This window comes from Pongo pygmaeus, chromosome 1, assembly GCF_028885625.2.
Source record: "Pongo pygmaeus isolate AG05252 chromosome 1, NHGRI_mPonPyg2-v2.0_pri, whole genome shotgun sequence".
NCBI lineage: Eukaryota > Metazoa > Chordata > Mammalia > Primates > Hominidae > Pongo > Pongo pygmaeus.
Window position 1 is genome coordinate 211,448,501 of NC_072373.2, and position 17,317 is coordinate 211,465,817.

General features: G+C 50.4%; 1 protein-coding gene and 1 pseudogene across 8 annotated transcripts in view; both read left to right on the plus strand.

Moving 5' to 3' along the window:
• Positions 1-17,317, plus strand: part of CAPZB (capping actin protein of muscle Z-line subunit beta) — a 146,983-nt gene that overhangs the window by 116,247 nt on the left and 13,419 nt on the right. For 7 of the 8 annotated variants that reach the window (XM_054503615.2, XM_054503607.1, XM_054503596.2 and 4 more), the window contains 2 exons: positions 12,175-12,316; positions 13,016-13,132. In XM_054503615.2, the coding sequence (XP_054359590.1) occupies positions 12,175-12,316; positions 13,016-13,132 (259 nt within the window). Of the gene's footprint in view, positions 1-12,174; positions 12,317-13,015; positions 14,315-17,317 lie in introns of all 8 variants that reach the window. The other variant, XR_010126987.1, reaches the window with a different exon arrangement.
• On the plus strand, positions 14,415-17,063 carry LOC129045179 (uncharacterized; annotated as a pseudogene).

Below are 17,317 nucleotides of genomic sequence, written 5' to 3' on the forward strand. Positions count from 1 at the left end.
GGACCTTTCCCCAGATGTAAAGGCCTCCAGAGGGATCCTGTGACAGGCACCACTTGCCACTCATCTTGCACTCGGGACAGCAGGGTGGAGCCAGGCCATCTCTGGCTTCTGGCATGTCCACAGTGTAATTAGCACTTGGGTTTGAACATGTTTGTGTCTTCAGCCATGTGCGCACAGGGCCTCTGAGAACCCGCCCTGCCTGCTATGGGACACCGGCTTGCCACTGCCTAGGGCTTGTGAGAAAGTGCCAGAAGCACTTAATGGGGAAACCCAAGCCCACCTCTATTGTGTTGTTTTCACAGAGCAGAGAGAAAGGTCTGGAGAAACCTCACAGCTTTAGAGGGATAGAGCTGAGCCTGCTTCCTGTTCTCGCAGTGCGTTTCAGCTCTTTCGTGACCACTGCTCCTAGTGGGGGTGTCTGCTACAGTTATCAAGCCCCTGAAGAGTGGGTCTAGACAGGCTTGCATGTTGCCCCCTGTCCTGGGGTCCCCTTTCATCTGGCATCCTAAGGCTGCAGGCCAGTGTCTGGTTGCTTGGCATGTGCAGTCTGATTTTCATCTGCTGAAAGAAAGTTAAATGGAAAACAGGAGTGTGCAGAAAACAAGTTTGCTTATAAACATGATCCCTGCGTCAGCCTCAGGGACTCTGATGCCTCTAGAATTCTTGGGTTCCTCTAACCAGATGGCACACAGTCACTCTTTGGTTTGGGCCGTTGCACATGTTGGAGTGAAACTCTGCTGCTGGAAGCAGGGACCAGCTCCCTCCCTTGGTCAAGCTCCCCCATCCTGCCAGAGACCCTGCACTCACCTCACTGAGATGTTTCCCAGGCTTCTGTGATGGAAAACTGCTTTGTGCAAGTATCAAGAATAGGTGGGGTGGGGCACAATGGCTCACACCTGTAATATCAGTGTCTGGGGGCTGAGGTGGGAGCATCACTTGAGCCCAGAAGGTGGAGGCTGCAGTGAACTATGATCCCACCACCACACTCCTGCCTGGGTGACAGAGAGAGACCCCATGTCTAATTAAAAAAAAAAAAAAAAAAAAAAAAGGCATTCTTACAGTGACCCAGCCAGCAGCCCCAGCTGCCTCACTGAGGCAGAGAACCCTCCAAAATCCCCAGTACAGGGTGCTCAGGGAATGTCCCGGATTCCTGGTCACCCAGCGGGCTCCTTTTTTAACCCTGACTCCACATTTTTTTTTTTTTTAAAGAAAAACAAAAAATGGAGACGGGGGGTCTCACTCTGTTGCCCAGGCTGGTCTCAAACTCCTGGCCTCAAGTGATCCTCCCATCTTGGCCTCCCAAAGTGCTGGGATTACAGGCGTGAGCCACTGCACTTGGCCTGACTTTCTTCTCTTTGGGGCAGCTTTGTGTTCAGTGGTGTGGCTTCATACGTGCATCTAACCTACTGGCTGACTCTGTTCTGTCCGCCTGCACTCCATTCCCCCACAGCTGGCACGTCTCAGGATGGCCAGGCAGCCTGGCATGGGGCAGAATATGGGCACTGGGGCCAGCCAAGCCTGACATCTCCTCCCAGATTCCTACTTCTCATCCTGTGACTTGGGCACGTTCCTTATCTCTCTGGGTTACAGTTTTCTTAACTGTAAAAAAAAAAAAAAAAAGATATGCAAAGCCCCTGACACAGAATGAGTTGTCAACAGTGGCAGCTTTGGATGAGAGTGATGACTTGGAAGCGCAGAAAGCCCTGACTGTTGACGGCTCATGAGGTAGCTCCATGGGGCCAGCAGTGTTTTCACAAGTAGTCCAGAGGGCAGAAGATGGTCGCAGTGGTGCCAAGTGTGGACAGTTTGGCCAGGTCCCAAAACCAGATCCCGGCGCCAGATAGCCGGCCCCTGCAGCGGCGGCACCATTGTTTCCAGAGAGGCCTTCATTATTTCTCTTCAAGTAAAAAAAATAAAAGTCTCGTAAAAGAGAGGCTCTAAAGCGTGGCAGCCGCAGTCCAGATGTGCCTTCTAAGTGCAACTGGCATTAAAGTCGCACATGCCTAAGCTGATTGGTATGTTGACTCAGGGGATTGTTGCACCTGTGTGTACTGGAAGGAATTTCCGCTGAATACCTGTCCCATGTCCATGGGCGGCCTCTGGGCCGTGTTCCCTAAACCATGGTGAAAACAGCTGGTCTCAACACACAAACAAGGGTGGTCGAGTTTCAGCATCAGCTCTGGACACGGCCCGCCCAAAGCCAAGTGTTGATCTTTCTCCATTTTGCGTGGAGCCTGTGCCTGTGGGTACGGAACCGCTCCCAGTAAGCGGCATTTTGTGTTTCTGACGGACGCTTCCAGGGCAGCTCAGAACACGTCGAGATTGCCTTCTCCTCCCCTCTGCTCAGAAAGTAAGAGCCTGATGAAAACCAGCAGCCACCACTTGTTGAGTGCTTGCTCTGCCAGGTGCCTTGGCAAGTGCTGGCCCGTTCATTTTTTTCTTGTGATCTTCCTTATATCTCCTCATGCTTGTTTGCCAGATGCATCTTGAGTGCAGGCTGGTATGACCAGTGTAAGGGAGAGAACCCACACTCTCCAGCCCCTCGTGTGCCGTCTGCAGCTCTCTGGACTTTGCAGCGTTGTGCCCACTGGGCAGCGCCCACACCCATCCATTGGACAGGGGATGTGCTTAGCTTCTTTTCGAAGTTGGCTAGATGGCAGCCAGCAGAGCAAAAAGGACTGTTGGTCTACACCACGAGGAAGGGAGCCAGGTTTTAGGTGCCTCTCTCAGCAGAATGGACAGTTTTCTCTTTTTCCTGAGGTGGAGTTGAATTGTTCCCACCTGTGAAGACCAGGTGCCTGTTTTGTTGTAAGGATGTTAAGGATGATCAGAAAAACAAACTACTGCTGATAGCTGGGGATTTTAGTTTCTTTTTTACCCTAGGAGGGAACAAAAAGGCATTGTTTTGGGGCCAGAACCTCAGCTGCCGGGGAATGGCTCTGCCTCTGGGTTTTATTCTCTTCCTCTTTGCCATAAAATCAGTCATGGAGCTTGGGAGTTTCTGTTTGTTTGTTGTTGTTGTTTCTTTTGAGATGGAGTCTCGCTCTTGTTGCCCAGGCTGGAGTGCAGTGGCGCCATCTCAATGCACTATAACCTCTGCCTCCTGGGTTCAAGCAATTTTCCTGTCTCAGCCTCCTGAGTAACTGGGATTACAAGCACCTGCCACCATGCCTGGCTAATTTTTGTATTTTCAGTAGAAACGGGATTCACCATGCTGGCCAGGCTGGTCTCGAACTCCTGACCTCAGGTGATCTGCCGGCCTCAGCCTCCCAAAGTGCCGGGATTATAGGCATGAGCCACCACACCTGGCCGGGAGTTTGTTTGAACTCATGCCTGTATGACCTTGTCTTTGTCATGACCAAGCACCAGTTACAGCAAAAAGTGTCCCTCATGACCATTTATTTTATTTATATATATATATTTTTTGAGACAGGGTCTCACTATGTTGCCCAGGCTGGTCTTGAACTCCTGGAGTCAAGTGGTCCCCCCACCTTGGCCTCCCAAAGTGCTGGGATTATAGGCGTGAGCCACCATGCCTGGCCTAAGACCACTTATTTGTCCCAGGTCTTGCTGCTACTCCTTGGTGAGATCCCAGAAGCAGAACACACCATACATGTGACAGGAGAACATAGGGTAGGAGAAGGAAGACTCTTGTGGAATCTTACATGTTGGAGCTGTTTGAGGGCCCGGGTTCCTAGCTTAGCACCAGATCATAGAGGAATTCTGCTTTTTTCAGTTACATCAACATTTCAAAATTTTTAGCCTGTGCTCTTCAGCCGGCATTCCAGCCAGCCCCACCTCCTGTTTTCCCTTCTACTTCTGCTTTGTCAAGGCTGTGGGTGTTTCCATCTTCTCTTTTTTTTTTTTTTTTTTTTTTGAGACGGAGTTTCACTCTTGTTATTCAGGCTGGAGTGCAATGGCGTGATCTCGGCTCACTGCAACCTCTGCCTCGCGGGTTCAAGCGATTCTCCTGCCTCAGCCTCCCAAGTCACTGGGATTACAGGCATGCACCACCATGCCCGACTAATTTTGTGTGTTTTTTTAGTAGAGACGGGGCTTCTCCATGTTGGTCAGGGGGGTCTTGAACTCCTGACCTCAGGTGATCTACCCACCTCAGCCTCCCTAAGTGCTGGGATTACAGGCGTGAGCCACCGCGCCCAGCCTGGTTTCCATCTTTATACTGACTCCAACATGAAAAAAGTGCCCAGACCAGAGCCCTCCTTCCTAGTGGACCATCAGTTTCTCCACAGAAGCCTTCACTAGAGCTGCCGGTGCTCTTTCTGGAAATCCACACGATCTGGAACTCAGTGACATCCTCATTTGCACGGTCTCCTGCTTTCACGTATATTCCTGTGCATAAAGACTTCGGGAGAAGAGTGGCTTGGATAGAATACAGATCACAACAGACTTGGGATCCCAAAAGAGACGTTGAAATGTTGAAGCCATGTCTACGAGAGTGATCTGTAACAGATTTGAGTGGAAAGTGATATTCTTGGGTCCAGTCTACCAAGTTCTCAAGTCCAGGATGTGAGAGGCATTTTCATGGCAACACATAAGAAAAATATTCAGCTGTACACGGTGACTTATGCCTATAATCCCAGCACTTTGGGAGGCCGAGGTGGGAAGATTACTTGAGCCCAGGAGTTCAAGACCTGCCTGAGCATAGCCAGACCCTGTCTCTACAAAAAAATTTAAAATTACCCAGGTGTGGTGGCATGCACCTGTAGTCCCAGCTACTCAGGAGGCTGAGGTTGGGAGGATCACTTGAGCCCAGAACGTCGAGGCTGCAATGAGCCATGGTCATGCCATTGCACTCCAACCTAGGCAAGAGAACGAGACCCTGTCTCAAAAAAAGAGAGAAAAAAAAAGAAAAAATACTCCATTTGAGATGACTGCAAGTTCAGTATGTGTAGCATGAATTAGGTGTGATTGCTATGAAAGCTAATTTGGTCTTGAGTGCTAGAGGGAGGAGTAACCTGTTTGCCAAGAGATGTGCTAGTCCTTGCTATGCATTGGTTAACACGTAGTTGGGGCATTGTTTTCTGTTCCTTTAGGGACATTGACAAGCTGGAGTATGTTCAGAAGGATAAACACAAGGTATTGAGTCGTATGAGGAATTACAAGGAGGAGAAGGCCAGAAAAGAGAAATCTTGGTGTAAGCCAGTTTTAAATGTTTGAAAGGACTATGCAAGGAAAGGGCATTAAGTCCTTGTTTTTTTGTGATTCTGGAAGGCAGTAGTGAGAAGTCTTCACTCAAGTCCAGAGAGAACTGTCTGAGTTGTTCAGAACAGAAATGTTTGCCTCAGGAATGTAATGAGTTCACTGTCACTGGAGGTGTGTAAGCAGAGGTTTGACAGAGACTAAGATGTTAGGAACCTGCCCTGTGGTGCTCAGTCTGCCTCATACAGGCCCTGATGCAACCACCAAATCCTGGAATGTCAGAGCTGGGAGGACCCTCTACACTGGCCTCTGATCCAGCTCTTTGATTTTACAAATAAGAAAAAAGTCTTTTGCACTATGTTGGTGCCAAATATTGCCTTTCCCTTGGCTTTATTCAGTGAAGTTGACTGCGGGAGAAAGCCCTGTTCCAGCACCTGTGGAGCTCACCTTATAATACCCCTAATTTGGCTGCTGCTTGTGCCTCAGCGTCACAGATATCTCAGGCCAGAGGTCCAAGTCCTGTGAGTGTGGCCCAGCCCACTAATAGCCAGAAGGCCATGTCTCAGTGAACCCTAGAATCACAGAGTCTGTTTCTTGGCTCATGCTGGAAAGCCCTGCTCCCAGCAGGTCTGTCCTGGCCTTGGTTCTTGTGGCATATACTCATTACCTGTTGGGAGCCTTTGTATTCGAGCCACGAATCCAGCTCTTCTCCCAGGAGGTGATTTGAAAGGAAGGAGTAAATACCAGCTTCAAAGCCCCTTCTTCCCCTCCCATTTTCCTTGTTAGATTTGCAGCCCAGTGTTGGCCAGGCCTGGGAATTGGGTAATTCATAATTACAGCTCAGATTCCCCGAGCAAGTTTCCACCCCACGCACACCTCAGCTTCAGACACTCCATAAAGCTTTTGGAGCTGAAATATTTTCTTTTCTTTTTACTTTTGTGAAGTAGGTCATTTTGAGTGTGAAGTATTATGTTTTCCCTTTTTTCTCCTTTCCCCCAGAAGTCCTGTGGTTGAAAAGTTACGGATATAGAATCTATATCCATGACTATGACATTATTCAACTGGAAGAGTGATTTTCAGGGAGAAACGACCTAAAACTCTGAGAAGAAGAGAATTACTGACACATTAGGCTTTTAGCTGATCCACATTTAGGGACCAAGGTGACGATAGACAAAAACCCAACAAGATGTTTAATTGTAATTGGCTGTGCTGATAAACGTCTTGAGACCAGCCTGGGCAACATAGCAAGACCCTGTCTCTACCAAAAAAAAAAATTTTTTTTTTTAATTAGCCATGCATGGTGGTGCATGCCTGTGGTCCCAGCTGCTTGGGAGGCTGGGGAAGGAGGATCACTTGAACCCAGGAAGTCAAGGCTGCAGTGAGCTGTGATCGCACCACCACACTCCAGCCTGGGCATCAAAGCAAGACCCTGTCTCAAAAAACAAAACAAAAAATGTTAATCTGTGTTAGGAAAGTCTTAAAAGGCGCCGGGACCATTGGTAAAACTGATGGCACTCAGTTGAAGGAGTTAGCTCTTCAGTGGACACAAGCAAACAGGTGACTCCAGCACTTTGCTCCCAGTCATTCCCAAGTTGGTCTGTCATTTCACCCCTTCCTCATCTTCCTGGAGCTTCTGAGGCCCCCCCACTTCATGGTTCAACACTTGTCCAAGTTGACTTCTCCGCAGTCTTTGCAAGCTAGTCCCTGTGTTGTCGTGGCCACTGGGGAGCTCTGATTTGAGCATGTCATTCAGCCTCTTGACTGTGGGGATTGATTTTAGCCCTGTGCTGCCCGTGCTGCCTGGCTTTCCATTTAGGAAAGAAGCCTAGGAAAAGCCCATGCATTTCTCTTTGGGCCTCCACGGTTTTTTTTTTTCTTTCTTTTTTCTTTTTTTTATAGAGGCTGGCCTCGAACTCCTGGGCTCAAGCAGTCCTCCCACCTCAGCCTCCCAAAGTGCTAGGATTACAGGTGTGAGCCACTGCGCCTGGTCCTAGGCCTGCATATTTAAGAGAGGTTCTTGACCAGACGCGGTGGCTCATGCCTGTAATCCCAACACTGAGTAGAGACCGAGGCCAGGAGTTAAGAGACCAGCCTGGGCAACACGGTGAGACCCATTCTCTACTAAAAATACAGTAATTATCCAGGCATGGTGGCAGACCCCTGGAATCCCAGCTACTTGGGAAGCTGAAGCAGGAGAATCACTTGAACCCGGGAAGTGGAGGTCGCAGTGAGCTGAGGTTGTGCCACTGCACTCCAGCCTGGGCGACAGAGCGAGACTGTGTCTCAAAAAAATAAAATAAAGCACTCCAGCCTGGGCGACAGAGAGACTCTGTCTCAAAAAAATATAATAAAAAGTTCCCCTTCTACCTCCTTGACCAGAGACCTCACTGCAGGCACTCGCTGGGCTTTTCCTCTTGAGCCCAAATCAGCTGAGCTGTGGTAGTGAGTCCTGGGCCCATTCCCTCCCTGCAGAGTTGGGAGATTTTGAAATTATCAGGCATGGGCAGGGGCCAAGGCATGGCGGATTAATTCCTCTGCAGCCTGCTCTCAGCGCTTGGCCGCATTTGCTCATTCCCGCACATGGAAGTGTGAGGCCTGCGAGTGAGTCGCTGGCGATGGTAGAGCCACCTTATTGAAATAGCATGTTAGCATTTAAACAATATTAATACTATTTGACTCATTAAATATACAAAGGCCAGTTAAAGTGCTTCCATGTGTGTGCTGTTAGTTCTGCGGGCGACTCCTCAGATGGCTTTATGTGGTTTCAGACAACGTTTTAGCACATTCTTAAAATACCCACAAAAGCCTTTATGTAAAAACTCATAAATGCAAACCACATAAAAATTATTTTTTTTCCTTGTTTCATGTCATTATGATCAAAGTACAGTAGGTAAGAAATAAATTTTCAAAAACGTGTTGTGGTCCCTCTTTAATTAATGCTTCACGCGCAGAGCAAAGCCATAAACCATGTAGCGGGCGCGCTGTCTGTGCGCCCTGCAGTCACCTCCCACCTGAAGGTGCCGGAGCGCCCCGACAGCACTCGCAGGAGAGGCCGATGCTTCTGGGCGATTCTGAAACAGGCCTTTCTAACCGCGCAGTCCTCTGCTCCCTTTGTCTCGGAATGTCAGGCTGAGACTTGTGGCTGCTCCAGTCCCTGGAGATCCCTTTTGGTGAATGGAATGCAAGTCCATTCTTGAATTATTGTAGTGTTTGAGCTGTACCTGCAGAGGCCAGGTCTCAGCACGTCTGACTCACCTCAGTTGGAACACCCCGATTCAGAGAGGGAACAGATTCAAAGTGAGAGACTGACCACGCCGCCTCTAACTCTGTCGCCGTTGTTTCTTTATTAAAAGTCAGATTGATGGTAAATTAGGATACTACCCGACTGAATACTATCCTTGCTGTTAAAAATGATTATGGAGATCATGCGGCTCCATGGAAAAATGCTAATGATTCTGTGCCAAGTGTAAAAAGCCGAATTCAGCATGGTACTCTTGCTGTGCTTACGGTTATATAAAAGTCATGCATCTGGACTGGAAGGGAATTTGGAAAAATCAGATTTATGGGATAAGTTGATTTATGGCATTGTGGGCTAATTTTCAGATTTCCTTTTTTAAAAAATAATGTTCCTGCAGTAAGTTTTAAAATTGTGGATAAAAGAATAGTAACCCCACAAGGAGTGACAATTGAGCTTGCATTTTTACCTCCCCTGGGCTCCAGCATTTGAAACTTTAGACCTGGTCACTGTGGCCCGCCAAGGAGAAGCTGCCCATAGTGGGAGCCAGGCCATGGGGTGGGACGTTGGAGTGGAAACGGCCAGTTCCACCCTATAAAACTTTAATGCGGTTTTATTTTTCTGGAAGAAACGGAACGCTCAGGGATGGGACTGCGGGGAAGCAGCCGTGGGCCACCTGGTGCTTTTGAACTGGTCACCAGAGGGTGTCAACAAGGGCTGTCAGGCCATCGGGATTTCTCCTGGTTCCCCTCCAGGGCATCCTGACCTGCCTCTCCCCAGTGTCCCAGCACACAGAGGAGAGCAAGCCTTGGGCAGGCACAGCACCGCAGCTCTGCGTGGATCTGTGAAGGAGCGGAAGGATGAAATGCCCCTGGGCTGCAAGCCTTCTTTCCAGAATGGCCGAAGGAAAGAAGGAATTATTGGCCCATCCTTTTTGCCAGCAAAGTGGGGTTTTTTTGTTTGTTTTTTTTCCCCCTCTTTTGATGTGGGGCTGCTCTCCCTGTAAGCCGACTGAAAGGGAAAACCGTGTGCTAGAACCAAGCCATCTGTCGCCAACAGGAAGGGTATTAGCAGGTCTGTTACGAGTTGCTCTTCCGTCGGTAGTATTGATGTGCCTCATAAGTTAATTTGCGAGAATCCAGGAGAACAAGCCAGAAAGGCTCACGGAGCCCATGCTGCCAGTCATCTGAGCCCTGCCAAACCTCAGGTCCAGCAGGGGCAGTCCATCCCTCTCCAGGTGTTCCGGGAACATTCCAGAATGGCCTGATCTCTCCAACTTTGTGTGGGCCCAGTCTAGACCAGGAGGGCCCTATGGAGGCAGATGGGGTCTTGGGCCCTGGACCAAAACACTCATCTGCTTACCTCGCCTTGCCCCAAGAATGGGGACTTTGGAGCAGACTAGAATAAAGGAAATGATCTTCTGGAGTGGGATCTCTTAAGTGCCAGTGTTGGCCGGTTTCCTGGACATCACCTCTGCCAGCAGTAAGCTCTGGGCCCCACAGGTGTGTCTGTTCATCCAGTGGTCCTTTTCCTCTCGTAGGAAAGGATGCCTGTGCTGCACCTGGCCAGAGCCAGACCCTTCCCCACCCTGCGCAGTTTGACCAGCGATGAGCTCAGCATCTGACACTGACACCTCCATCCGACAGGTGTTCCCTGAGTGACACTTGTGTTAGCCAGACAGTCCTGCCCTCATCTTCCCTTCTGCAGACTTGCCCATGGACGCACCATGGTGTATTCGGTTTGAGAGCTTAATCATAGTGGGTAGTGCCGGAGAGGGGAATGGGACAGGATGTGGTCCTGCCGCAGGGGCTGGCCGCAGCCTGCCTGAGGGAGCCCTGGGCGGGGGGCCAAGGGTAGCCCACCTGAGTATCGGCCCCCTGGATGCTCCGCAGGTCTGCGGATTGGAGTGAGGGCAGACCAGCCAGGGCACCCTCATTCTCCTGGGAGGATGCCTTGCTTCCTTGGTCTGGTGGTCTCTTAGTTACATTACACTCTGGTGTATTCGTGTACTGATTTTTCACAAAAGCTTTTTAGTTTGGAATGGTATGACTTACTGTAAAATTGCAAAAAAAAAAAAAAAAAGTACAGAGAATTCTTGTATACCCATCACCCACATTCTGTAAATGTTAACATTTACCATGTGTATTTTTTGTTATATAATAGCTTTGGTGAGACATAATCTACAGATACATGTTAATTTCTAGTACTTAATTTTACATTAACCGTTTGGCAGGTGTCTACTTTTCCTAATTGTTTTTGTCTCTCAACAGCCGTAGAAAGTAGATTAAGTCCCTGAGGCCCATATTCACACCGCTAGTCCCTTAGTAAATAGTTGTTGGACGCATGCATGCATGAGCATAGCGCATAGCTGGGCGTGCTAGAGCTGCCATTGGGTCTGTCTGACTCCCAAGCCTGTACCCACCCAGTGCACTCTGCGCCCCACCTTCCCAGCTGTCCGGGGCTTAGGGCAGGGTGCTCCCAGAATGCACCTGCCGCACCGTGGCTTTGGGGCTTAATAGGGGTCAGAGAGGCCCCAGACTTTCTGATAAAGATGTGCTCACCACGAGAGATGAGATTGCTCATAGTTTCGTTGGTTATCAACAGAGATGAGATTTCTCTCTTTGGGGCTTAATTGGGGTCGGAGAGGCTACAGACTTTCGCCACAAGAAATGAGGTTTCGCATAGTTTTTGTTGGTTATCAACAGCATTTGCAGTTCCCATCAGCTGACTCCACCCCTCACCTCTGCTCACAGCAGTCCCAGTGAGCCACAGTAGTTGACCTGGGTCTGTTGGGTTTGGGATCCCAGACTGATTCCCATTTCTCATCTAACCTTTTCGTTCCCTCTTCCATTTGATCGTAATTAGAAATCCCTCTTCTATTTGATTATAATTGGAAATGTTTCTGGGCCAGGCGCAGTGGCTCATGCCTGTAATCCCAGCACTTTGGGAGGCCAAGGCGGGTGGATCACTTGAGGTCAGGGTTTTGAGACCAGCCTGGCCAACATGGCAAAACCTCATGTCTACTAAAAATACAGAAATTAGCCGGGTGCAGTGGTGCACGCCTGTAATCCCAGCTACTCAGGAGGTTGAGGCAGGAGAATCATTTGAACCTGGGAGGCGAAGGTTGCAGTGAGCTGAGATGGTGCCACTGCACTCCAGCCTGGGAGATGGTGAGACTTCATCTCAAAAACAGAAAAAAAGAAAAGATGTTTTTGTATTGAGTCGGATTTGAGGAGGAAGCACTGTCTCAAGCTGAGCCCTTCATTTCCGGCTAGCGCTTTGTAGGAAGTTGCTCCGAAAGACCAACTGGAGCCCTGGTCTGCCAGGCTCAGGAGGGATCAGGGTGTAGGGAGTTTGTTGCTGTATTTTCTCATCTGCCCTGTAAAATATCCCAAAAGACAGAAATATCGAACAACCGTGGTGACTCCAGTAGTCAATGGCTGCATGGATTGTCACTGGATGTCACTCGTGCTGCGTTCTTTATCTGGGAGGAGTGTGACGCCCAGAGAGGTTCAGTAAGCCAAAGACCACAAACCTAGAGGAGGTGACAGAGCCCAAACTCAAATTCATCTTTATGACGCCTAAACCTACTACACCCCCAGGAATGCTGCACCCCCTCCCCCAGCCAGAGAACGATCAGAATACACCCAAGGATCGACTCCCATAACTGTCATAGGGAGGGCCCCGAATCCCAGAATCTTTGCTGAGCAGCAGCCTGGGACCCAGGCTGATGATCTGTCCTTTAGCATCTAACAGGCACGTTGGCCTGTTTCCTGCAGGTATTTTGAAGGCGGCGTCTCATCTGTCTACCTCTGGGATCTGGATCATGGCTTTGCTGGAGTGATCCTCATAAAGAAGGCTGGAGATGGATCAAAGAAGATCAAAGGCTGCTGGGATTCCATCCACGTGGTAGAAGTGCAGGTACTGCCTCCCAGCAGCTGGTGGCCGGGGCCTCCAAGTACAGATGGCACACCAACCAGTGCCGCGCTGCTCTCTAGCAGATGCAGTAGGGGGATGCTGTGATCTCTGAACCCCTAATTCTGAGAAATGCCTCAAAGCCACTTGGATAAAGATAAGTCAAGATTGCAGTAGTCATTGATGATTAAGTTCCCAAAAGAAATACACAATTACACATTTACACAAAATACACAATTACAAATGTCCCTTTAAAAACCAGTTGGGATTTTATAAGAAAGATAATATTGTGAGGCCGGGTGCAGTGGCTCGGGCCTGTAATCCCAGCAGTTTGAGAGGCTGAGGTGGGCAGATCTCCGGAGGTCAGGAGTTCAAGACCAGCCTGGCCAATATGGCGAAACAGCATCTCTGCCAAAAACACAAAAAAAATTAGCCAGACATGGTGGCGGGCGCCTGTAATCCCAGCTACTTGGGAGGCTGAGGCAGGAGAATCGCTTGAACCTGGGAGGTAGAGGCTGCAGAGAGTTGAGATCACACCACTGCACTCCAGCCTGGGTGACAGAGTGAGACTTTGTCTCTAATTTAAAAAAAAAAATGTAATATTGTGATAATGACCTAGGAAGGGAGATGTTAAGATGATCCTGAATTCAAGGGGCCACTTCAGGCTCTCCCTCAGCTCAACAGATCTCTGTCTTGTCCTTCCAGGAGAAATCCAGCGGTCGCACCGCCCATTACAAGTTGACCTCCACGGTGATGCTGTGGCTGCAGACCAACAAATCTGGCTCTGGCACCATGAACCTCGGAGGCAGCCTTACCAGACAGGTAGAGTTACCCGCTCGTAGCCACTTGCCAGTGCCCACAGGTACTGGCCTCAGCGCTGACCTGCAGAGATGAGTGAGCAGGTGCCCCATTTAGGGTAAGCATGTTCAGCCATCTAAAATCCACCATCTAAGTAGGGCTTCGCATTTTCAAATAAAAGCTCTCTGGGCTGTGCAAGGTTGCCCACAGCTGCTGGCACTCTGCTGGCCTCCTGTTGAGGGAGGCCAGGTGCTGGCCGTGGCTCCTCCTCACCCCTCACGGCCCCGCACATCCCCATGCTTCAGCTCATGTTGTGCTGTGAGAAGTGGTGCTTGGCCCTGTTTGCCGTCTCTGTGGCCATGCCCAGCCCATCAGTCAGGCCAGCTCTCTGGGAGCAGCTTACCTGAGCTCAGAGTGTCTGCACCTTGCTGCCCTCAGTGTAGTCCAAGGACCAGCATCAGCATCACCAAAGAGCTTGTCAGAAAGGCAGAAATATCAGATCCCACCCAGACCTAGCATATCAGGATCTCTATTTTCACAAAATTGTCCAGGTAATGTGTGCACATTGAAATTTAAGAAGTGCCCTACTGGATACCTCTCTCTTATCCATCTTTTATTTGGGTATCACTAGCAATCCTTCTCCACGACGTTGTTCCCAGGTTCTGTCTAAGGCAAACTTGGGCTTGGACTGGAAGATACTGCCTCCCCTGAGCAAACTTGCCTGCTCTTCTACCTTAGATGCTCCCATAAGCATCTAGGTGGGTTTAAGAACCTTGTATAAAGGTCCATGTTCAGGACCCTTTACATTCCCATCCCAAGAGAAGGCCTTGATCTTGTGCCGGTGCAGTGCCACAAGATGCTTGGTGTAAAGGGGGAAGAGAAAGCATAGACCAAGCACAACTGGGTTTCACAAGGACCCCGCTTTGCCTTCGGAGAAGTCGGTATTGACAGAAATGGCACAGCCTTGAGAGCCTCAGCGGGGCGCCACTGTCTGCAAGGATGCCCTTCCATTCTCAGTTCCAGCAGTCCCTGACTGTCCACTGTGAGAATTCCTTTTAACATCAGAGATCTCTTTCGGTAAGATAATTATGCTCTCAATAGCTGTGGATAGAAAAAATATGACCGAAAGGATCAATGTAGTAAAGTTTTTTTTTTTTTTTTTTTTGAGACGGAGTCTCGCTCTGTCACCCAGGCTGGAGTACATTGGTGTGATCTCGGCTCACTGCAATCTCTGCCTCCTGGGTTCAAGCGATTCTCCTGCCTCAGCCTCCCGAGTAGCTGGGATTACAGGCATGCACCACCACGCCCAACTCTCATTTTTTGTATTTTTAGTAGAGATGGGATTTCACCATGTTGGCCAGGCTGGTCTCGAACTCCTGACCTCAAGTGATCTGCCCACCTCGGCCTCCCAAAGTGTTGGGATTACAGGCATAAGCCACCATGCCTGGCCCAGTGTAGTAAATCTTTTAAGTGAATTTGCATTCTACTAGTTAAAACAACGTCTACATGCATTTAAAAAATAGTGGCACAAGGTGAATGTCAGCCGTCATACATGGGACCCTCCCTCCACCTATAGAAGCTCCACTGCCACTCCTGTGTCAGAGGGGCTGGAGGCCAGAAGGGATGTTGGGGTCCTCTTCTTGGCCTCTGGGCAGGGATGTCGCAGTCCCATCCCAGGACTACTCACTAGTGCACACGGGGGGCACTTAACCTTTTTGCGTGGAAGTGGACTCCTATCTTCCAGGGGCCATTGGCTGGGGAGGAACAGCCAAACCCCCAGGCAGCCAGCTCCCCTGCAGCCTGACTCTCCCACATCCTGCCACCTGGGGAGGGGTGGAAAATCCTGAATCTGTATCCAGAGACTGCTTCCTGTATCACTTACCACTCCAGGCTGTTGATCATTCCACCCAGTTTACAGTGACCTGGACAAATCCTCAGCCCTCCTAATAGTTTAAATCAGAGCTGTCAGCCCATGGCCAGAGTCTGGTTCCGGCTTGCCGTGAGCAGTGTCTCCTGCCAAGCTAAACCCAGGCCTGATGAGGGCCTGTCCTCAGCACACCTTGGCCAGGGCTTCAGGCTTTGTTTGCATTGCCTTTTGCTCTGGGGGCTTTAATGAGGAAATTAATGCTCTGCCGTCATTCTAACGGCCGATCACCACATCATTCATTCGAGGTGCATTAAAGCTGGGACTGGGTTCCAACATAAGTAACTACAGAAGGGGGAGGGATTGCAATGAGGTAGACAAATCTAAGTTAATGATGCACAGCTTCTGAGCAAACAGGGGAAGTGAGGGTTGCAGGGCTTGGCTATGGGTCCCAGAGGAGCCTTGGAAAAAAACGCCTGTGCTTGCTTGGATGGGAGGCGAAGAGTTCCGGGAGAAGTGAGCAGATCAGTGGTAGCATGAACACGCATGGTTTGCAGGCTGTCCCCTTGGATTAGATTGTAACGAAGGTCAAGTTATTCTCATTTAACAGGTGAGGAAACTGAGGTTCAAACTTAAATAATTTGCCCATATAACTCAACCAGTAAGAAGCAAAGCCGGGATGTGAACCCAGATTTGCCTGGTGAGAAAAAAATATGCTACTTTCTACCACACCACAACTGTTTTGGTCTTAATTCGTCCTCTGTGCCTGCCATTTGGTAACTGCTAAATAGTCAGATGGAAGTGCATGGAGCAGTCAGCTCAGTGTAGACAGGACTCTGTCTCAGCAGCCGGCATGAGCAGCTGCAGTGGACCTGTGGCCTCAGGAGCAAGCAGGCCCCGCAAGTAGGATCAACCCCGCAGAGCCGCACACAGGGTCAGGGCTCCCCGGGTGTGTGCTGAGCAGCGCCGCCCTCTGGGCCCCTCCCGCAGGTGTGCCTTTGTCTTTCAAGATGATCTCCTGCTGGAAGCCACTTGGCCACTGGGGTGCGTTCACTACTAGAGGCTGTCAGGAGGGCTTTGAGGTTTCTAGGGAGTCCGGTGATCTGATTGGATCTGTGTTTTCAGAAGGTGGCTCTGCCAGTGGGCTTGGGGGATGGGTGGTCAGGGGGAAGCTGTTAGAGTCATCAAGGGGAGAGATGACAAGGGCCTGGATCAGGCAGCCCTGGGAGGGTCGGAGGGGACAGCCCTGCAGCAGAGAGGTCATTGAAGGAGCTAGTGTCAGTCTGAGGTAGGAGGTGGCAAGGGCAGAAACAGAAGGGCAGGCTGGGAGGCATTCTGGAGTGGAGTGGTCAGGGGCTGGACGACCAAGATGTGAGATGGGAGTCAGATGAGAGCCCCTCACTCGAGTTCCTCCTTACACAGTCCTCACAGCAACCTGGGCCTGGGTTTTTCCTCTGGAAACCTGGCCTCATCCAGGTCACCCACGCTCACATGCCCTTGCCCCACGTGTGTCAGGAAGGAAGGCTGCTTGGTTTTGGAGCTGTCTCCCCAGGCCCCCAGTGCCAGGCCCTAGCCCCAAGAGCCATCCCAGCCAGCATCAGCACCCTCAGCAAGGCCCCATGGGTCGTCAGCTTTCCCAGGGTCCTGTGACCCAGCCTGCCTCACCCCGGCAGCAGCGGCAGCTGCCCTTCTCTATGTATGGCCCCGGGCGCACCCTTGTCTTCCTGTTTCCCACGGCCCATCTGGAGAAGGCCGCCAGCTTTGGCTTGCTGGCACCTCGCAGGGGTCCCTTCCGTGGGCACATCAGGCTGTGCCCTGTGCCCACTCGTGTCCCAGTGTAGGCGGCTGGTGGTAGGCCAGTGGCTGGGGCAGAGCGCCACTCTCCTGGGCACGTGGCCTGCCAGCCAGCCAGAACACAGCCAGACCAGGCGACGCTCCCTTCACCCAGCCCTGCCTCCATCATTTTCGCCTTTTATTTCTCCCACCTCCAACCACCAAAAGATGTTTCTCAGGGACATCAACTAGAAGACAAGGTAAATAGCTAAAGTCTTCTGGCAAATTCCCGCAGCAGTGGGGCTGTTGGAGAGAAGGTGAGCCACAGGCCGGCCAGATCATACCTTCCTGCCAAGGCTTGTGGATGTGTGTGAGGAAAGGCGGGCAGAAGGTACCCTCTGGCACACTGCCACGTGGCCCCCCATGGGAGGGTTGTAGAGCAAGTGAAAAAAGGTTGCAAGCCCCAAGTTCCAAAATGTTGAAAAGGAAGTTGTACTGAGAGGTCACTTCTCCTATGTGACAGCAGAGACGTGGGAAAGAGGCGAGATTGTAAATCTCTGGAAAGAGATCCA